Consider the following 22,453-nt stretch of genomic DNA (forward strand, 5'->3'; position numbering starts at 1 on the left):
GAAGCTCCAGTCAGCAGTTGCCGCCTACTCGGGCAGCCGCCGCGTCGCGGTTACTAAGGAGTGGAGAAGGTAGTGGCAGGCGCCACCGTGGAGCGGCTCCGAGTTCCCCGGGAGGCTCGAAGGCGCGCAACCCGCCAGACCGGGCCGTCGCCCCCGCGGACGTCTCGGAGGCGGAAGCGACGCCGGAGGCAGGTGCGGCTGGAAACTGGAAACTTAGTTTGCGTGACGGGTTAGAGTCTCCCCCGCCCCAGATGTAGCGTTTGGCAAGGAGGGGGCAGGAGCTCGTCCTTCATCCTTTTCTAGCCCTGTAAAACTGTACGTACTGGTTCTTTGGTGACTGTCATCTTAGCTGTTAGCATTGTCTTCGTGTTACAGAGAACTCACATTCACTGAGTGCCTACTGCCTGCCAGGCACTGTCTTAAGTGCGTATATATCCATCCTCTCATTTAGTCTCCTAACGGACCAGTCAGGTGAGGAAACTAAGGCACTTAACCAAGGCCAGATAGCATGTATCAGAACCTAGCTTAGCAGCCAGATTTTTTAAAATATAAATTTATTTTATTTATTATTTTTGGCTGCGTTGGGTCTTCGTTGCTGCACACGGGCTTTCTCTAGTTGCGCCGAGCGGGGGCTGCTCTTCGTTGTGGTGCGCGGGCTTCTCATTGCGGTGGCTTCTCCTGTTGCAGAGCACGGGCTCTAGGCGCGCGGGCTTCAGTAGTTGGGGCTCACGGGCTCTAGAGCGCAGGCTCAGTAGTTGCGGCGCAAAGGCTTAGTTGCTCCGCGGCATGTGGGATCCTCCCCGACCAGGGCTCGAACCCGTGTCCCCTGCGCTGGCAGACGGATTCTTAACCACTGCGCCTCCAGGGAAGCCCCCAGATGTTTTTGTTTTTTTGTTTTTTTGTTTTTTGACGTCAAACCAGTGTCATGCTCCCTTTGTTACCACCTGGGGTCCTTGGACTCTTTAATCAATAGAAATTGGTAAGAGGCCAGGCGGGGAATTCAGGTAAGGCTTTATTGGGACTCGTCCTACAGCAGGAGGGAGCAAAACAAGAAACAAGTGGGGGTGGAGGGGTGGCGGGTGAGCTGGTGGTCCCTTAAATGGTGTAAGGGTGGGGGGATGGGTGGGTGAGGTGGGAGGGGGGGCTTAGGTGGTCTTCCCACCCCCTTGGTGGTGCTGTGTGCAGGGGTCATGGACAGTACCCTACTTTTGCTCCTAACACCTCAGAAGTGGCAGTTGGCTTCTGGCCTTTTTGTGTCTTACTGTTCATAATTTGCCCCAGCTGTGCATGCATGCAGTTACTTTTAGTCCCTTCGAGTTTCTTTGTATTTTGTTGTTCAAGGAGTTGTTTGTCCAGGTGCAAGCACTCTAGTAAAGGGTCACAGGTCTCAACCTATCTCACCTTTGCCACCCTGCCTTTACAGTTTTAGGATGTAATAATATTCCAGATTTTTATTAATTCTTTTTTTTACACAAATATTTATTGAGCACCAACATTGCTTGGAACTGCACTAAGGGATACTAGGGGATCAGAAAAGACCTGTTCCCTACTTTCATGGAACTCCTACTCTAATGACTTAGAGTTATCACATAATAGGACTTAATAATCTACTACACTGCATCATTTTTTTTTTAACTCCCCATGAATTCCTCATATAAGTGTCCAAATGATTGAACAAACAGTACTTACTATGGAGTGGTCACTGTTCTTGGCACTGGGCACATACCCCTGAATAACAGACAAAACACCCGTCTTGATAAAGCTAACACCCACATGACCATAATTATTACTAAAAACTATTAGATGCAGTTTCTTCACCTCTGTGAAGCAATCCAGTCAGATGCCCCTGTAGCTTTTTATCTTTTTATAACTTATGTTTCAAGACCCAGCTCTAATGTCACCTACCCTGTGAAACTTCCTTGATCCTTCTTCCTTCTTTGCAGACAGAATGAAGAACTCCATAGTATTGTGTTCATGGTTCCATTTAGTTCAGTAAGCACTCAATTGAGACTCTTCAATGGACCAGACCCTGTTTGAGGTGCTGGGGATAAAGATATAGGTAGGACCCAGGCCTGGCCTTAGAGAGGCTCACTGAGGTTAGGGTGTAAGGAGTGGGGAACAGACAGGTAAGCAGACCATTATAATACAGTGTGGCACGGTGCCTTCATTAAGAGGTGGGCTGAGGTGGTAACACAGATGAGGGTCAACCTGAGGAGGGAGATATACAGGAAGTTCTTCTGTATGCGTCAGGCAAAGAAGAGGGGCAGAAGTGTGATAGACTGAAAGAATGGAAAAAGCAAATTCATGCAGATGAGAAGCATTATTCTGTGTGTGTGTGTGTGTGTGTCTTACCTTTCAACTTTGTCTTTGCTGGTTTTATCATGCATAAGTTTATTTTGTGTAAATGGTCATATAAATGATCCTTTCCTTTCTAATTTGTGATTTGCACTTCCTATTAAGCACTCTAGCCCCACCCCATTGTCATAAAATTATTCTCTTGTTCCACCCCCTTGTCTGTGTCTCTGTCTCTATTTCTTTTCTATCTGTTTCTGGGATCTTTAGTCCTGTAGTATTTTTCTAGGCCCCAGGTGAGACACATTTTGGATCAAAGGGTCACAGTAGGATATAATTAATGAGAAAGTTCAAGAGCTCTAAATGGCAAACTAAGAAGGAGTGCAATATCTATTTTACAGGTGAAGAAACAAAAAAAAAAGGAAGTCAAGAGATCTTTCCCAAAATCAAAGATCAAGTAAGTACTATGCAGATCAGAACCAAGGTCCTCATATTCTGTAAGTTACTGGAGTTTTCTCCAGCAGTCGTCTTCTCTAACATTTTCCAGGCAGCTATATACTCATTCATTCATTCATTCATTCACCCATCTAGCAGATAGGTGTGATTGGTCACAAGAGAGATTTCCTGAAAGACAGATTGACTGGATGACCGTCTTCCCCATCCAACCATCCATCCATCCCTCCCTTCATCTTCCCAGCACATTTTTTTTTTTTTTTTTTTTTTTTTTTTTATGCATTACGCGGGCCTCTCACTGTTGTGGCCTCTCCCGTTGCGGAGGACAGGCTCCGGACGCGCAGGCTCAGCGGCCACGGCTCACGGGCCCAGCCGCTCCGCGGCACGTGGGATCCTCCCAGACCGGGGCACGAACCCGTGTCCCCTGCATCGGCAGGCGGACTCTCAACCACTGCGCCACCAGGGAAGCCCCCCAGCACATTTTTAATGTGTTCTAGGCTCTATGCTAGGCTCTGGGATTGTATAGGTCACTAGGTATTATAGGCCCCATAGCAGGTGGGAAGTTGGTAAAGGGAGAAAACAATTATAATAAAATGATAAATGTTATACTAGGAGAAGTATGGAGTATCGTGGAAGCACATAGAAAGGGCCCCCAACCCTTTTCAGAGTGGTCAGGGATCAGGAAATTCACAGTGCCCTGTGTTGAACCAAAGGAGATGTCAAGATCACTCATTCATTCCACAGGTACTTATGGAATCTATTATGTGCCAGGTGTTAGGTACTGGGAGTAAAGAGATGAACACCATAGATGCTATCCTTCTCCTAGAGGGGCTCAGAGTCTAGTCAGGGAGATTAGAAATATGTATAAAACCCCTTGGGCTCTGGGAGTACCATTGTACCCTTCATTTGGCTCACATATGTTTATTGGGTGTTTCCTATGAGCCTTCCAAGAGTGGAAGAATGACAGTGAATTGGACATGTTTCCAGACTTGGAGGTTCAGAGGTCTTTGAAACAGCCCCCTCATGATTGTTAGTAATCCTATGAGGTAGAAAGGGGTCTGGCCATGAAAGACTTACAGAGGAAAAACTCCAGAGTTTAGCTAAAACAGCAATTATGTCCCTCTGGTAGGTTCAGTGAGCACTTTATGGAAGGGATGGCATCTGGACTGGGTCTAGAAAGAAGCTTGTTTTTTCTATTACCTCATTTAATTCTCACAACAATTCCCTGAGGCACAGGTTTTAATCCTCATTTTATATGTGAGAAATCTGAGGCCCAAAGAGGTAAAGTGATTTGCAGAAGGTCACTCCACTTAGCAGTAGAAACTAGTCTCAAATTTAAGTCTCTTGTCTCTAAAATTGTTGCCGCCTCCTACTGCACCCCTCTACTTTTCATATTTGTCACTTCCAGGAAACATTTTCTCAGGACACCTGATCCCAGCTCTCCACTCTGCTCCTTCTTTGTACTGAATCTCTTCCCAGACCCTCCATCTCAGGGTTCCGCATTCTTGCCAGGGTCTCCCTTCCCCTGGCCGGGTTCCCAAACCTCTGCTACCCCAAATTGTCTGAAGCTATCCCAAAGCAGATTAGGGAATGACTGGATCCTTTTAAAGAAAAATCTCAATCTCTAAGAGCTTAAGGTTCAAAAAATTTAGATCTTTGATAAGAGATTGTTTTCCTAAAGGAAGTGGCATTTGAGCTGAATCTTTTTTTTTTTTTTTTGTGGTACGCGGGCCTCTCACTGTTGTTGCCTCTCCCGTTGCGGAGCACAGTCTCTGGACGCGTAGGCTCAGCGGCCATGGCTCGTGGGCCTAGCCGCTCCGTGGCATGTGGGATCTTCCCGGACCGGGGCACGAACCCACGTCCCCTGCATCAGCAGGCGGACTCTCAACCACTGTGCCACCAGGGAAGCCCTGAGCTGAATCTTAAAGCATGAGATCTGCCAGATGAGCAAGGTGGATAGACCTATTTTAGGCCAAAGGAACACTAAGAACAAGGGCATGGAAGACCGAATGTGTTTGGGGGAATAGAAAATGATTCTGTGAGCCTCTTGGGTGGAGTGACTGGAGCTGGAAAGTTAGGACATAGGTCTCCAGGGGCCTTCAAGGCCAGGCTCAAGCTTGCTCAGTGGGAATCCAGTCAGAAGACTGTTGCAGTGTTCTAGGTGGGAGACGATGAAAGATTTAATGAAAGAGGTGAGTGTACTTCTGAGCTGGAATTTTCGTGACTTCTGACCAATGGAATCCCATTTCACCAGGCATTATATTTGTCAGACCTCTCTAAAGCCCAGCTTGGGTCATGGCTCTCCCCAACTTAGATATCATCCACGTCTCTCCGTTACCTACAGTGTGGAGCCTGGGCTCCTAGCCTGGCACTGAAGGCCTTCAGAAGCAGGCACCCTCCTTCCCATTCAGCCTTATTGTCCAAGACTCCCAAACACACCTCCTTCCCCTTCCTGGGTCAGGTTCTTTCTTTACTGTGCCAGATGTACCCACCACTGTGCCCTTAATCCTGTGGCCCTTTCTATTAATGCTTATACTTCTCTCTATCAGAAAACTCAGTTCATCTCTCAAACCCAATTTATCCAGTTCACATCTCATTATTTGCACATCATCTTGCCTAAAGTATGAGAGCTCTCTTCCCTGAACTCAAAACAAAGAACATAGCTAGTGAACACTTAATATGTACCAGGCACTACCTTTCCAAGTTGATCTTCTCCTTTGTCTATTAAGGTAGACATTTTACAGGTGAGGAAACTGAGGCTTAGAGGGGTAGAGAATTTTCCCAGTCAACGAGTCGGGCAAGAGCCAAGATTCAAACCAGATCTGTCTGAGCCCAAAAGTGATGCTTTTTCTACTGTTTCACTGAGCTACGGTTGATTTGAACCGAAAAACCCAGGGCCTATCTCCCTTGTTATCTAAAGGGCCGGCCCATTTCTGAAGCAGGACAGTGGGCTTCTAGGGCCTCGGAGTTAGGGCGTGTGTTAGGGGTGGTCCTGGTGAGTTCACAGACTGTGTTGGGGTGAGAGAGCAGCCCTGTCCCTTCTCACTCCTTACTTTCTTGCTTTCCTTGCTTGGCTCTCAGGGACATGGCCTCCTCAGGAGTCTACAAACTGGATGATGGGAAGCCTTATCTGAGCAACTGCTTTCCGGCCAAAAATCTGCTTCGGATGCCAGAGGAAGGTCAGGTGACTTCTCGTATCAGTACGTTTGCCTCACACCCGGCTCCTGCTTCAGAATGTCCCTGACACCCATTTCTTCCCTTCAACCCCTTCCCTGCTGTTCCCTGCCCCTACACAATCCCTTCCCTTCCAATCCATCTCCCCCCAGCAGTCTCAGGGAGCCTTATTTTTTTTAAATTTTATTTATTTATTAGAATTCTTTTATTTTTATACAGTTTTTTTCAGGTTACTTTCCATTTAGAGATATTGGCTATATTCTCCGTGTTGTACAATACATCCTTGAGCCTGACTTACACCCAGCAGTTGGTACCTCCCACTCTCTCACACCTATATTGCCCCTTCACCACCCCCCCACCCACTGGTCACCACTAGTTTGTTCTCCGTATCTGTGGGTCTGCTTCTTTTATGTTATATTCACTAGTTTGTTGTATTTTTAAAATTCCACATAGAAGCAATATCATGCAGTACTTATCTTTCTCTGTCTGAGTTATTTCACTTAGCATAATGCCCTCCAAGCCCATCCATGTTGTTGCAAATGGCAAAATTTCATTCTTTTTTATGGCTGAGTAGTATTCTGTTGTATATATGTACCACATCTTCTTTATCCATTCCTCTGTTGATGGACACTTAAGCTTGTTTCCATGTCTTGGCTATTGTAAGTAATGCTGCTATGAACATTGGGGTGCATGTATGTTTTCGAATTAGTGACTTTGTTTTTTTTGGATATATACCCAGGAGTGGAATTGCTGGGTCATATGGTAGTTACGTTTTTAGTTTTTTGAGGAACCTCCACAGTGTTTTCCACAGTGGCTGCAGCAATTTACATTCCCACCAACAGTGCACAAGGGTTCTCAGGGAACCTTCTAAAGTGCACATCTAACCATAGTGTTCCCTTCTGTTTAGTGACTTCTCACTGCTAGTTCCTTTACCTTCTGCTCTAACCCCCCTTATCCTTTTTTACAACCCCTTTCCTTGATTTATGCCCTGTTCCATAGTGTTTATAATATTTTCACATAGCTTTTTAACATTTGCCCAGAACATTCCAGCCCTCATCCCAGTTATCCAAACTCCTCCCATCCCGCAAGGCCCAGCCCTTCTCCCAGTTCTTCCAGTAAGCCGTATCCAGCTACTCCATCCGTCAGTGCCCATCCTCTCTTGAAAGCCGTCTTCCTTTCTGTGTTTCTCACTTGATGCGTAATTATAGTCTGCCCAGCTCCTAAATAAAATGGCTTAAACTTGACTCTGCTAAGTAGTTTTTCAAACATTTATCTAGTTAAAGACTCCCCTGGGGCAGGGACTCCTCCTATGCTGAGCAGAGTCCTGCAGATGGAACGCTGCCGAGAAGTGTGGGTTCACTGGATTGGATTTGCCGCTTTGAAAGGGTAGAGCAAGGGAGAAGTACCCCTAGCTTACCCTAGATGAAATGACGTGCTGGTCGCTCTGTACATGGAATAGTAGAAGAACCTTCTCCTCCAGCCTGTGCTCCCCACTTCTCTTGAGTGGTTTCATTTTTCACACAGAGACCTTCTTTGGCCACCTATCTGTTGAAAACCCTCCCATGGAGCTCTCAGTATGCACTCATGATTTCACATCCACACCCCCTCACACACACATAAATGGACAGATAGAGAAATAAATATAGCCATATGTATCTGCATGTGTTGGTATATGTACATGTATTTCCTGGCCCACAGAGGGCAATGATACCTCAGTCGCAAAGAGCATGCCTGCTGCCTAGATGTTGATTTCTAAATACCATTCTCCAGTAAACAAAGCCAGGGCTCCTAAGACAAAAACCTGTTTCTAGGGCTGAGGCAAGAAAAATACATACTGAGCCTGGAACACTGTGTGGTGCCAGAAAATAAAGCAGTGCTCAGAAAAATGATGGGGGCAGTTTGAAAGGACATAGGTGCCAAACTGAAGGAGCGCCCAGTGGCCAAAGCTGGAACAATATGAGCGGCAAAATAAATAAAGGTAGAATTGGGTTGGGATCCATAGAATAAGTAAATAGTCATGATCCCATGCTGATACAATTAAATTAAGAATACATAAATAAGTGGGGGAGAAGGAAGAGTCCTTCCTTACAATAGAATTACAGTTAATAAATGTAGAAGGAATTAAGGAAATAGAAAATTACTTTTTTGGGGGAAAATCACTATTAAAACATCACAATAATAACTTTTACAGACAAGAAACTTCTATGGATACTGTATCAGTCAGGGTTCTTCAGAGAAATAGAATCAATAAGATGTGTGTATGTACGTCCGTGTGTGTGTGTGTGTGTGTGTGTATGTATCTCCTACAAGTTTTGTTTTCATATACATATATGTGTTTATATATATGGACCAACACACATATATAAATTATATATTTTTAAGGAATTGGTTTATGAAATGTGGAGGCTGGCAAGCTGAAAACTCAGAGAAGAGGTGATGCTTCAGTTTTAAGGCAAAATTGCGTATTTCTTTGGGAAGCCTGTATTTGCACTTTTTTTTTTTAACATCTTTATTGGAGTATAATTACTTTACAATGGTGTGTTAGTTTCTGCTTTATAACAAAGTGAATCAGTTATACATATGTTCCCATATCTCTTCCCTCTTGCGTCTCCCTCCCTCCAAACCCTCCCTATCCCACCCCTCCAGGCGGTCACAAAGCACCGAGCTGATCTCCCTGTGCTATGCGGCTGCTTCCCACTAGCTATCTACCTTACGTTTGGTAGTGTATATATATCCATGCCTCTTTCTCGTTTTGTCACAGCTCACCCTTCCCACTCCCCATATCCTCAAGTCCGTTCTCTAGCAGGTCTGTGTCTTTATTCCTGTCTTACCCCTAGGTTCTTCATGACATTTTTTTCCCTTAAATTCCATATATATGTGTTAGCATACGGTATTTGGCTTTCTCTTTCTGACTTACTTCACTCCGTATGACAGACTCTAGGTCTAACCACCTCATTACAAATAGCTCAATTTCGTTTCTTTTTATGGCTGAGTAATATTCCATTGTATATATGTGCCACATCTTCTTTATCCATTCATCCGATGATGGACACTTAGGTTGTTTCCATCTCCAGGCTATTGTAAATAGAGCTGCAGTGAACATTTTGGTACATGACTCTTTTTGAATTATGGTTTTCTCAGGGTATATGCCCAGTAGTGGGATTGCTGGGTCATATGGTAGTTCTATTTGTAGTTTTTTAAGGAACCTCCATACTGTTCTCCATAGTGACGGTACCAATTCACATTCCCACCAGCAGTGCAAGAGGGTTCCCTTTTCTCCACACCCTCTCCAGATTTATTGTTTCTAGATTTTTTGATGATGGCCATTCTGACTGGTGTGAGATGATATCTCATTGTAGTTTTGATTTGCATTTCTCTAATGATTAATGATGCTGAGCATTCTTTCATGTGTTTGTTGGCAGTCTGTATATCTTCTTTGGAGAAATGTCTGTTTAGGTCTTCTGCCCATTTTTGGATTGGGTTGTTTGTTTTTTTGTTATTGAGCTGCATGAGCTGCTTGTAAATATTGGAAATTAATCCTTTGTCAGTTGCTTCATTTGCAAATATTTTCTCCCATTCTGAGGGTTGTCTTTTGGTCTTGTTTATGGTTTCCTTTGCTGTACAAAAGCTTTGAAGTTTCATTAGGTCCCATTTGTTTATTTTTGTTTTTATTTCCATTTCTCTAGGAGGTGGGTCAAAAAGGATCTTGCTGTGATTTATGTCATAGAGTGTTCTGCCTATGTTTTCCTCTAAGAGTTTGATAGTTTCTGGCCTTACATTTAGGTCTTTCATCCATTTTGAACTTATTTTTGTGTATGGTGTTCAGGAGTGATCTAATCTCATACTTTTACATGTACCTGTCCAGTTTTCCCAGCACCACTTATTGAAGAGGCTGTCCTTTCTCCACTGTACATTCCTGCCTCCTTTATCAAAGATAAGGTGACTATATGTGCGTGGGTTTATCTCTGGGCTTTCTATCCTGTTCCATTGAGCTATCTTTCTGTTTTTGTGCCAGTACCATACTGTCTTGATACTGTAGCTTTGTAGTATAGTCTGAAGTCAGGGAGCCTGATTCCTCCAGCTCTGTTTTTCGTTCTCAAGATTGCTTTGGCTATTTGGGGTCTTTGGTGTTTCCATACAAATTGTGAAAGCTTTTGTTCTAGTTCTGTGAAAAATGCCAGTGGTAGTTTGATAGGGATTGCATTGAATCTGTAGATTGCTTTGGGTAGTAGAGTCATTTTCACAATGTTGATTCTTCCAATCCAAGAACATGGTATATCTCTCCATCTATCTGTATCATCTTTAATTTCTTTCATCAGTGTCTTATAATTTTTGCATACAGGTCTTTTGTCTCCTTAGGTCGGTTTATTCCTAGATATTTTATTCTTTTTGTTGCAATGGTAAATGGGAGTGTTTTCTTGATTTCACTTTCAGATTTTTCATCATTAGTGTATAGGAATGCCAGAGATTTCTGTGCATTAATTTTGTATCCTGCAACTTTACTAAATTCATTGATTAGCTTTAGTAGTTTTCTGGTAGCATCTTTAGGATTCTCTATGTGTAGTATGTCATCTGCAAACAGTGACAGCTTTACTTCTTCTTTTCCGATTTGGATTCGTTTTATTTCCTTTTCTTCTCTGATTGCTGTGGCTAAAACTTCCAAAACTATGTTGAATAAGAGTGGTGAGAGTGGGCAACCTTGTCTTGATCCTGATCTTAGTGGGAATGCTTTCAGTTTTTCACCATTGAGGATGATGTTGGCTGTGGGTTTGTCATATATGGCCTTTATTATGTTGAGGAAAGTTCCCTCTATGCCTACTTTCTGCAGGGTTTTTATCATAAATGGGTTTTGAATTTTGTCAAAAGCTTTCTCTGCATCTATTGAGATGATCATATGGTTTTTCTCCTTCAATTTGTTAATATGGTGTATCACATTGATTGATTTGCGTATATTGAAGAATCCTTGCATTCCTGGAATAAACCCCACTTGATCATGGTGTATGATCCGTTTAATGTGCTGCTGGATTCTGTTTGCTAGTATTTTGTTGAGGATTTTTGCATCTAGTTCATCAGTGATATTGGCCTGTAGTTTTCTTTCTTTGTGACATCCTTGTCTGGTTTTGGTATCAAGGTGATGGTGGCCTCTTAGAATGAATTTGGGAGTGTTCTTCCCTCTGCTATATTTTGGAAGAGTTTGAGAAGGATAGGTGTTAGCTCTTCTCTAAACGTTTGATAGAATTCGCCTGTGAAGCCATCTGGTCCTGGGCTTTTGTTTTTTGGAAGATTTTTATCACAGTTTCAATTTCAGTGCTTGTGATTGGTCTGTTCATATTTTCTATTTCTTCCTGATTCAATCTTGGCAGGTTGTGCATTTCTAAGAATTTGTCCATTTCTTCCAGGTTGTCCATTTTATTGGCATAGAGTTACTTATAGTAATCTCTCATGATCTTTTGTATTTCTGCAGTGTCAGTTGTTACTTCTTTTTCATTTCTAATTCTATTGCTGTGAGTCTTCTCCCTTTTTTTCTTGATGAGGCTGGCTAATGGTTTTTCAATTTTGTTTATCTTATCAAAGCACCAGCTTTTAGTTTTATTGACCTTTGCTATCGTTTCCTTCATTTCTTTTTCATTTATTTCTGATCTGATTTTTATGATTTCTTTCCCTCTGCTAACATTGGGGTATTTTTGTTCTTCTTTCTCTAATTGCTTTAGGTGCAAGGTTAGGTTGTTTATTCAAGATGTTTCCTGTTTCTTAAGGTGGGCTTGTATTGCTATAAACGTCCCTCTTAGAACTGCTTTTTCTGTAGCCCATGGGTTTTGGGTCGTCGTTTCTCCATTGTCATTTGTTTCTAGGTATTTTTTTATTTCCTCTTTGTTTCCTTCAGTGATCACTTCGTTATTAAGTAGTGTATTGTTTAGCCTCCATGTGTTTGTAGTTTTTACAGATCTTTGCCTGTAATTGATATCTAGTCTCATAGCGTTGTGGTCGGAAAAGATACTTGATACAATTTCAATTTTCTTAAATTTACCAAGGCTTGATTTGTGAACCAAGATATGATCTATCCTGGAGAATGTTCCATGAGCACTTGAGAAAAATGTGTATTCTGTTGTTTTTGGATGGAATGTCCTATAAATATCAATTAAGTCCATCTTGTTTAATGTATCATTTAAAGCTTGTGTCTCCTTAATTATTTTCATTTTGGATAATCTGTCCATTGGTGAAAGTGGGGTGCTAAAGTCCCCTACTATGAATGTGTTACTGTCCATTTCCCCTTTTATGGCTGTTAGTACTTGCCTTATGTATTGAGGTGCTCCTATGTTGGGTGCATAAATATTTACAATTGTTTTATCTTCTTCTTGGATCGATCCCTTGATCATTATGCAGTGCCCTTCTTTGTCTCTTCTAATAGTCTTTATTTTAAAGTCTATTTTGTCTGATATGAGAATTGCTACTCCAGCTTTCTTTTGGTTTCCATTTGCATGAAATATCTTTTTCCATCCCCTCACTTTCAGTCTGTATGTGTCTCTAGGTCTGAAGTGGGTCTCTTGTAGACAGCATATATATGGGTCTTGTTTTTGTATCCATTCAGCCAATCTGTGTCTTTTGGTGGGAGCATTTAGTCCATTTACATTTAAGGTAATTATCGATATGTATGTTCCTATTCCCATTTTCTAAATTGTTTTGGGTTCGTTATTGTAGGTCTTTTCCTTCTCTTGTGTTTCTTGCCTAGAGAAGTTCTTTTAGCAGTTGTTGTAGAGCTGGTTTGGTGGTGCTGAACTCTCTCAGCTTTTGCTTGTCTGTAAAGGTTTTAATTTCTCCATCAAATCTGAATGAGATCCTTGCTGGGTAGAGTAATCTTGGTTGCAGGTTTTTCTCCTTCATCACTTTAAATATGTCCTGTCAGTCCCTTCTGGCTTGCAGAGTTTCTGCTGAAAGATCAGCTGTTAACCTTACGGGGATTCCCTTGTGTGTTATTTGTTGTTTTTCCCCTTGCTGCTTTTAATATGTTTTCTTTGTATTTAATTTTTTACAGTTTGATTAATATGTGTCTTGGCATATTTCTCTTTGGATTTATCCTGTATAGGATTCTCTGTGCTTCCTGTACTTGATTAACTATTTCCTTTCCCATATTAGGGAAGTTTTCAACTATAATCCCTTCAAATATTTTCTCAGTCCCTTTCTTTTTCTCTTCTTCTTCTGGAACCTCTATAATTCGAATGTTGATGCATTTAATGTTGTCCCAGAGGTCTCTGAGACTGTCCTCAGTTCTTTTCATTCTTTTTTCTTTATTCTGCTCTGCAGTAGTTATTTCCACTATTTTATCTTCCAGGTCACTTATCCATTCTTCTATCTCAGTTATTCTGCTATTGGTCCCATCTAGAGTATTTTTCATTTCATTTATTGTGTTGTTCTTCATTGTTTGTTTCATCTTTAGTTTTTCTAGGTCCTTGTTAAATGTTTCTTGCATTTTGTCTATTCTGTTTCCAAGATTTTGGATCATCTTTACTATCATTATTGCGAATTCTTTTTCAGGTAGACTGCCTATTTCCTCTTCATTTGTTAGGTCTGGTGGGTTTTTATCTTGCTCCTTCATCTGCTGTGTGTTTTTCTGTCTTCTCATTTTGCTTATCTTACTGTGTTTGGGATCTCCTCTTTGCAGGCTGCAGGTTCGTAGTTCCCGTTGTTTTTGCTGTCTGTCCCCAGTGGCTAAGGTTTGTTTAGTGGGTTGTGTAGGCTTCCTGGTGGAGGGGACTAGTGCCTGTGTTCTGGTGGATGAGGCTGGATCTTGTCTTTCTGGTGGGCAGGTCCACGTCTGGTGGTGTGTTTTGGGGTGTCTGTGGACTTATTGTGATTTTAGGCAGCCTCTCTGCTAATGGGTGGGGTTGTGTTCCTGTTTTGCTAGTTGTTTGTCATAGGGTGTCCAGCACTGTAGCTTGCTGGTCGTTGAGTGAAGGTGGTTGCTGGTGTTGAGATGGAGATCTCTGGGAGATTTTCGCTGTTTGATATTATGTGGAGCTGGGAGGTCTCTTGTGGACCAGTGTCCTGAAGTTGGCTCTCCCACCTCAGAGGCACAGCACTGACTCCTGGCTGCAGCACCAAGAGCCTTTCATCCACACAGCTCAGAATAAAAGGGAGAAAAAGTAGAGAGCAACAATTAGTAGAAGTAGCAAGAAAGGAAGGAAGGAAGGGAGGGAGGAAGGAAGGAAGGAAGGAAGAAAGAAAAGGAAAGAAAGGAGGGAGGGAGTAAGGAAGGAAGGAAGGAAGAAAGAAAAGGAAAGAAAGGAGGGAGGGATGGTGGGACAAAGGAAGGAGAGAAGGAAGGAAAAAAGAAAGAAAGAAAGAAGATAAAGTAAAATAAAATGAAGTAAAATATAATAAAGTTATTAAATTAAAAAATAATTATTAAGAAAAAAAATAAAAAAAAAAACGGACGGATAGAACCTTAGGACAAATGGTGGAAGCAAAGCTATACAGACAAAATCTCACACAGAAGCATACACATACACACTCCCAAAAAGAGGAAAAGGGGAAAAAAATCATAAATCTTGCTCTCAAAGTCCACCTCCTCAATTTGGGATGATTCCTTGTCTAAAGGAGGGAAGGAAGGAAGGAAAGAAAGAAAGAAAGAAGGTAAAATAAAGTTGTTAAAATTAATTATTAAGAAAAAAATTTTTTTAAAAAAACGTACGGATAGAACCCTAGGACAAATGGTGGAAGCAAGGCTATACAGACAAAATCTCACACAGAAGCATACACATACACAGTCCCAAAAGGAGAAAAGGGGATAAAATCATAAGTCTTGCTCTCAAAGTCCACCTCCTCAATTTGGGATGATTCGTTGTCTATTTATGTATTCCACAGATGCAGGGTACGTCAAGTTGATTGTGGAGCTTTAATCCGCTGCTTCTGAGGCTGCTGGGAGAGATTTCCCTTTCTCTTCTCTGTTCTCACAGCTCCCAGGGGCTCAGCTTTGGATTTGGCCCCGCCTCTGCGTGTAGGTCGCCAGAGGGCGTCTGTTTTTCGCTCAGACAGGACGGGGTTAAAGGAGCCGCTGATTTGGGGGCTCTGGCTCACTCAGGCCCAGGGGAGGGAGGGGCACGGCGTGCGGGGCGGGCCTGCGGCGGCAGAGGCCCGCATGATGTTGCAACAGCCTGAGGCGCGCCGTGCGTTCTCCTGGGGAAGTTGTCCCTGGATCCCGGGAACCTGGCAGTGGCGGGCTGCACAGGCTCCCCGGAAGGGGGGTGTGGAGAGTGACCTGTGCTCGCACACAGGCTTCTTGGCGGCGGCAGCAGCAGCCTTAGCGTCTCCCGCCCGTCTCTGCGCAGCTCGCGCCCGTCTCTGGAGCTCCTTTAAGCAGCGCTCTTAATCCCCTCTCCTCGCGCACTAGGAAACAAAGAGGGAAGAAAAAGTCTCTTGCCTCTTTCGCACCTCCAGACCTTTTCCTGGACTCCCTCCCGGCTAGCCGTGGCGCACTAACCCCTTCAGGCTGTGTTCACGCCGCCAACCCCAGTCCTCTCCCTGCGCTCCGACCGAAGCCCAAGCCTCAGCTCGCAGCCCCGCCCGCCCCGGCAGGTGAGCAGGCACCGATCCTCTGCGCGGGAATCTCCCTGCTTTGCCCTCCGCACCCCTGTTGCTGCGCTCTCTTCCGCGGCTCGGCTCCGAAGCTACCCCCATCCGCCACCCACAGTCTCCGCCCACGAAGGGGCTTCCTAGTGTGTGGAAACCTTTCCTCCTTCACAGCTCCCTCCCACTGGTGCAGGTCCCGTCCCTATTTTTTTGTCTTTTTTTTTCTTTTGCCCTACCCAGGTACGTGGGGAGTTTCTTGCCTTTTGGGAGGTCTGAGGTCTTCTGCCAGTGTTCAGTAGGTGTTCTGTAGGAGTTGTTCCACGTGTAGATGTATTTCTGGTGTATCTGGGGGGAGGAAGGTGATCTCCGTTTTACTCTTCCGCTATCTTCCCCCGGAGGTGTATTTGCTTTTAAGGTCTTTCAAGCCAGTGGGTGAGACCCACACGTTATCAAGGATAGTCTCCTTTACTTAAAGTCAACTGGTTGTGGATGTTAGCCACATCTACAATATACCTTCACAGCAACACCTAGATTAGTGTTTGATTGACTAACTGCTTACCATAGTCTAGCCAAGTTGACACAAAATTAATCATCACAGATGCTAGGATTAGTGGGTCAAAGTATGATGAGAAACAGGATATTTGTATAGTCTTGAGCTATCTTTATTAATTAGAAAGGGACTTCTTAGTAACTAAGAAAACCTAAGAGAAGCTAAGCCGATACCACCTTGGCCGAGTGATCAAAATAAACATCACCAGTAATAAGACATATTGACATCATGTATGCCCTGACATTTTGTGCTGAGGAGGGCACAGCATCACTTCTTGCCAAACTGCAAGGCCTTAGTCTAATTATGGGAAAACATCAAACAAACTCAAATTGAGGGACATTTGATAAAGCAGTTGACTAGTACTCTTCAAAAGTGTCAAGATCACACAAGAAAAATAGAGACTACAGAACTGTCACAGTTTGGGGGAAACTAAGCAGATGTGACAACTAAATGAAATGTGAGATCTTGGATTGGATCCTGGAACAGAAAGAGAACATTAGTGAGAAAACTGACAAAAATCAAGAAAGGCTGTAGATTCATTACTAATATCATGCCAGTGTTAATTTCTTGGTTTTAACCATTGTATTATGATTATGTAAGATGTTAACATTAGGGAACCTGGGTGAAAGCTGTACAGGAACTCTGTATTGTTTTTACAGCTTTTCGGGAAGTCTGAAATTATCTCAAAATGAAAATTTACAGGGGAAAAAACCTTTCCATGAATACTCTTCCTGCTAAAAGCCTACCCCATTAAAACCCAAACTTCTTATACTGGTTGAGATCTGACTCTGCTGACCTCTCCAGCCTCATCTCTTTTCCCTCAGGTCTATCTCCCCACACACTCCAGGCCTTCCTTTCTGGCTCTCTTGGCAGTTTTGGCACCAACTCAGGCTGGAGGCCCTAGGAGTTTGGGCTATTGGGATAGGACAAAGGTCCATGGCCCAGATGGGGGCAGCCCTGGGAAATGAGTGCCTGGGCTGTCAGGCCCAGGATGGGAATAGGAACTGGCTCACGTCAGATGTAGGATGGGAGCTGCATCCAAGACGCAGGATTAGCAGCAGTAGTCAGGTGAGTGAAGGTGAGCCCTTGAGGCAGGGGTAGCGGGCTATGCAGGCAGAGAGCCAGTGGTCGGGCACCAAGCTGATTCCCACAGCTCTGTGCTGTTCTTCTGTGCAGTCCCAATCTTTGGTTTTTCCATCTCCACCTAGTCAACTTTCAACATACAAGATCTAGCTCATGCCCAAGGCTGGTAGCTCCCCGCTCTGAGCTTCACAGCACCCTTTACGTTATTGAGCTCCTTCGAATCCTCCATTGTATCCTTCTCCATAGCCCCAGCTCCTGGCGCAAAGTAGATGCTCAGAAAAGGTCTGAATGGATGATTGTGGGTGAGAGCTGTGGCTCAGGGTGAGTTCAGCAACACTCACAGTGTGGGAAGCTCTGTGCAGGCCTTGGGAATACTGAGGTGAGTGAATCAAAGTCTGTGCTCTCATGGAGCTTCCACTCTAGAGGGCAAGACAGACAATAAACAAGCGAACAAATACAATAATTACAGATTACAATGAATAAACTAGTGATGAAGGAGAGAACAGATTCCAGAATGTTGTCATGATTTTTGTTAGGTGGGCTTACTAGTAAACCTCATATTCTTCTTTTTACTTAACATACATTTTCTAGTTCGTTCTACAGTGAGCATGTATTATTGGGTCTTTAAAAAATGCCAGCTGTCCTCTCACTTTCTTATCCTGAGCTCCTAATGCAACTTTTGCTGTATAATGATAGAATCCAGGGTAAGTTCTGGGAAGATGTAGCCCACTAAGTTGGTGTCACACAACGGGCTTTACCTTTACCCAAGAGATGACAAATGGGGCATTAACTAGCTGGCTCAGGAAAAAATGATCAGCTCTGCTGAGGAGAGTCAGGGAAGGCTTCACAGAATAGGAAATACTTTATCTACAATCTTGAAGGAACAGTTAGAGTTTGGAGGCAAAAATGTGGAGGAAGGAATTGGGCAAGTCATTCTACACTTTGAGTCTTAGCCTTTTTGTCTGTAAAATGGGGGCAGTAGCATGTCTTCACTGGGTTTGGGGTTGGGGGCCAATTAAATAAGACAGGTATATAGACGCTCCCCCTCCCCAGCTGCAGCACGGTATCTGGTGCATATTAGGTAATGAGCTAATTTTTGTTTTAGTATTAAAGATAAACATTCTGTAAGTGCACAAGTTGTGGCTTTGGAGGAGTTTGCTCCTTGTCACTGTTCTGATCTTCTCAACAGGCCGAGGACACTGGTTAGTGGTTCGGAAATGTAGCCTCAAGAAGAAGCCCAGGGGTGTGGTTGAAGCACGAGCTGAAGGTCAGGAAAGCCAGAAGGTTTCTTTTGAGGTTGGAGGAAAGAAAGGGTCTCGACAGGAAAACCAAGTGGACATTCCGGGACACGTGCTGGACCAGGCTTTTCTGGTGAGAGTAAATGCATCCTGAAAGGCTGGCAGCACCAGCTGACGGCTGTCTTGGTGGGGGGCAAGGACTTGCCCTGCTTCCCTCTGGTACAGTTACCCCCAATCCACCCCAAACTATTAGAGTGATCTTGGCAAATTGAGTATAGCCAGGATGATGAAGGGACCCAGAGCTTTCTTTATATGTGAAGCTTTCTTTACATCCACCTTATGAGATAGGTATTATCATCCCTATTATGTTGTTGCCCTTGTGCAGATGAGGAAACTGAGGACCCAAGAAGTAACTTGCCTTGGCCAAGGTCCCTCAGCTAGTAATTAGGACTCTGGTCTACCCAGGATTAGAACTACTCAGAATTAGAACTCTGGTCTACCGATTGCAAAGGCTGTGCCTTTATATTTTGTCAGGTAAAAAGTCTTAATTGAGCCAGAGAGGCAAAGCAGTAGGTCAGGGGAAACAGTAAATTGAAAAATCGTATTCTAGCACCTAGTAGAGTATAAAGATTCCTGCTCTGCTCTGGGGAGATCTCTCTAGGAGCAGGAGGATTGGGGAGGCCCCACATACCACAACCTTTGTCCTTTGGGTTTAGTGTCTGGCTGAAAGCCAGGGATGCCGACTAGATATACCCAGTGTCTGGGGCAGGCTTTACAAAGGGCACTGGGGTGGCTGTGTTAGAGACCAGCCAGGTGATTTCACATCTGCTCTCTGCAACGCTGCGGTGGCTTTGCAAAGAAAGACACATTTTGTAAACCAATGTTCATGTGCAGTCCAGTGCTCATAGCTCCCTAAGAAGAACTCCCTGGCAGCCTACTTTGTACCCAGGCTTTGCTTATGGTTCCCAAGAGATAGGTTTCTGCACAGATCAGATGCTGAAAGAGAGCTTCAGGGAGGCAGCTGGTTACATCTCCGCTCAAGGTGGATAGTATAAGCTTTTTGCAGAGTCCTGTGGAATTTCTTTGATTATTAGGTCCACTTCTCACTGGGAATGAGGAAGACTGAAGCAACAGTACTGAGGAGGGGCAGAAACACTTCCCATAGGACTCTTCTTTTCCCCTTTGTTTTCAACATGTACATCCCCCATTAATTGAGATAGCTTGTTACCCATGTTGCCACTTTGGATAGCAGAAGCATCAAGGATGTTTTTCAGAGTAATGGGGTACCTACCCGCCTATTGGATATGAACGTTTCACTGGCACTTCATATTGACCTTCTACACCAGTCCCCTTACTCCAAGTCCCCGAAACACCTCTTTTCTAGTGTTTAATACATGGTCTCAATGATGGTCTCAATACTATCTACCCAGTCACCAAGCAAGTAACTTGGGGTTATCCTTGGCACGTGCCTGTCCCTCACCACCCTCATCCCTGCCATACCAATCCCTGGTACTTTCATTAGTGGTCAAATCTGTATTCTCTTCATCTGCCCTGCCACCACCCTGATCTCGGCTACCATCATCTTTTATTGGACTAATTCAGTAACTTCCTATTATAGTTTGAACCAACTAGCATGCTTTTGTTTCACATGAAAAGAAGCCAGAGGCATTGTTATTCTAGGGTAGGTTAATTCATTGGTTTAATGACTTCTTCCAAGTCCCAGGTTCCTCCATGTCTCTGCTTTTCTATCCTTGGCACATTAGCTTGTCCTCTTGGGCTGATTGCCTTCATGATCCTGAGATGGCTGCTGAACTCTGGTCGTCACATTTAAAGGATAACGTCCAGAGGTAGAAAAGGGGTTGTCACTGTCTTATATCGAGTTTTAAAGGTAAGAACTTCCCAGAACTGGCGTCCCACCCCCAGCAGCCAGCGTCTCCTTGGCCAAACCTGTATCACAAATCCCAACAGTCAATGGTTAGGGGAACATGACCACCGTGACTGGATTAGACAAAGTCAAGACTTAGCCTGTGGAGCTGGAGTTAAAGGATATATCCACTCAGAGAAATGTGAATGATATTGGGGTTCTTTAACAAGGAAGAAGTAGAGAAGTGGCTCTAGAGAAGCCAGTTAACAATGTCTAGTACAGTGGTCTCTCACCACCCTTTCCTGTCTTCTCATCCTTTCTGCGTGTGTCAGACATAGCAATTATTATAAAATTTCTATTAGCCCCCTGCCAAAAAACCTCTGACAGATTTCCATTGACTATAGGATAAAATCCACGCTCCTTTACAGAGCCAACATGGACACAAATGATCTAATGACTGCCTCCCTAGCCTTACTTTGTTTTTCATCCTTTCAAAAGCACCTTGCTTTCACCTGCCTTGATAATTTTCATGACCCCTGCTACCCACTTTCATGGGACCAACTCCTACTTAGCACTTAGGTATCAGCTGAAATACTACTTCCTCAAGTGAGTATTTCCTCACTTCCACACTGAGGTTAGGACCTCCTGTTACTGTCTCCCATAGCATCTTGAATTTCTCCTTTAAAATATTATCACGTTTATAAATACTTGCTTGCTCCTTGGCTTCCATGCAGTTTTAAGCTTTCAGAAGGCATGGAATATTTCTGCTTCTTATACATTGTCTTTTAAATTCCTAGTTCCATGCCTAAACATGAAAGGTACCATAACTAAATGATTAACTGAAAAAAAGAATGGGGTTTGATTAAACAGAAATAGAAACTCCAAAGCTGAGATTTTCTTCTGACTTTTTAATTGTGAAGAGCAACGTATGGTAGTCCTAAGAGATAGTGTTTAGTGATTACAGATTTGGATTCAAATCATAGATCTATCACTTACTAGCTGTGGGACCTTAAGGAAGTCACTTTATCTCTTTTAGCCTTGCTTTTCTCATTTATGAAGAGACATAATCATACTTATGTCAAAGAGTTCAGTTAGGATTAGGAGAAAGTTTGTTCCTAAGAACCACGTAAAGTCAATGTTTCCATCCCCACCTTACAGATGGGATATAGAGGTGGGACAGCTGAGGTGGCAGCTTGATTCTGAGCAGCTCTGAAGCCCGTGCTCTTTCCACTGTGCCAGGCTGCCCTCCTCAACAGGGAGTCATTTGTTGTCTTGGCCAATTACATAAGCTTTGTTGGGGCCTTCACGCTGATTGTCTGCACTGTGTTCCAGCTGAAGCACCACTGTGTAAAGAATCCGTCCGACCTGTGCACCATTAACGTGAGCGGCCTGAAGTTCTCCAAGGTAAGGCTAGCCAGCAGAGGTGTGATTGGGGTGAGCCAGACCTGAGGTAGCTCCTGGCTATTGGACCATTGTACTTCCAGAGTCCTTGGGGACTGGGAATCTGGTCATAGGGAGGGGGAGGGTCAGACAGGGACTCTCTGGGTGGGAACAACATTCACAGACACAATCTTTTGCTATATATTTGGTGTTGCCATTATCCCATGTGAAGTGAGTTAAAGGAAATAAATAGCCTTATGGAAGTGGTTTGAATGTGCATAGAATTTTATTGGGGTGTGATTCATTGTATGACACTGAGTTCCCATCAGAAGAGCCTACAGGAGAAATTTCTCTCAGGTTTCAGTGCCAGGAGTGGTAGTGGTTCTCCCAAGATGCTGGTTTGTTCTCAACTCGCAGACTCTGTGACTTATGTAATGAGTCATGTTTCTTTGCACTGGCTAACAGGTAGCTTGGAGCTAGATTTGTGGCCTACCATTAGCCAGTGTATTGCTGTATACCACATATGGCATATATTTTCAGTTTGTAGGCTTTCCATGGCATATAAAGAGAGGTTGCTTATATAATGCCACATAGCCGTTAAAATGTATCAACATAAGTAAATCTAAAAAGATCTATGTGTCTCAACACAAGTAAATCTCAAACACATAGTGTTGAGTGAAGAAGGCAGGTTGCAGAATAATATCTACAGTATGATGGCATTTGATATAAAGTTTTATAACATGTAAATAACACTGTATTTATGGTTTATGGATACACATACATGTAATACAAGTATAAAACAGGTATGGGAGTGATAATCGCCAATTCAGGGTAGCTGTTATCTGTGGGAGA

The 22,453-nt window shown here is 43.6% G+C and overlaps 1 protein-coding gene across 4 annotated transcripts in view; it reads left to right on the forward strand.

The window, feature by feature from the left end:
* Positions 1-5,830: 5,830 nt before the first annotated feature.
* XRRA1 (X-ray radiation resistance associated 1) overlaps positions 5,831-22,453 on the forward strand; it is a 94,500-nt gene continuing 77,877 nt past the window's right edge. For 3 of the 4 annotated variants that reach the window (XM_065881688.1, XM_065881691.1, XM_065881692.1), the window contains exons 1-3: positions 5,831-5,924; positions 18,309-18,490; positions 21,554-21,625. In XM_065881688.1, the coding sequence (XP_065737760.1) occupies positions 5,831-5,924; positions 18,309-18,490; positions 21,554-21,625 (348 nt within the window). The remainder of the gene's footprint in view (positions 5,925-18,308; positions 18,491-21,553; positions 21,626-22,453) is intronic. The other variant, XM_065881690.1, reaches the window with a different exon arrangement.

Source organism: Phocoena phocoena, chromosome 8, assembly GCF_963924675.1.
Source record: "Phocoena phocoena chromosome 8, mPhoPho1.1, whole genome shotgun sequence".
Lineage (NCBI taxonomy): Eukaryota > Metazoa > Chordata > Mammalia > Artiodactyla > Phocoenidae > Phocoena > Phocoena phocoena.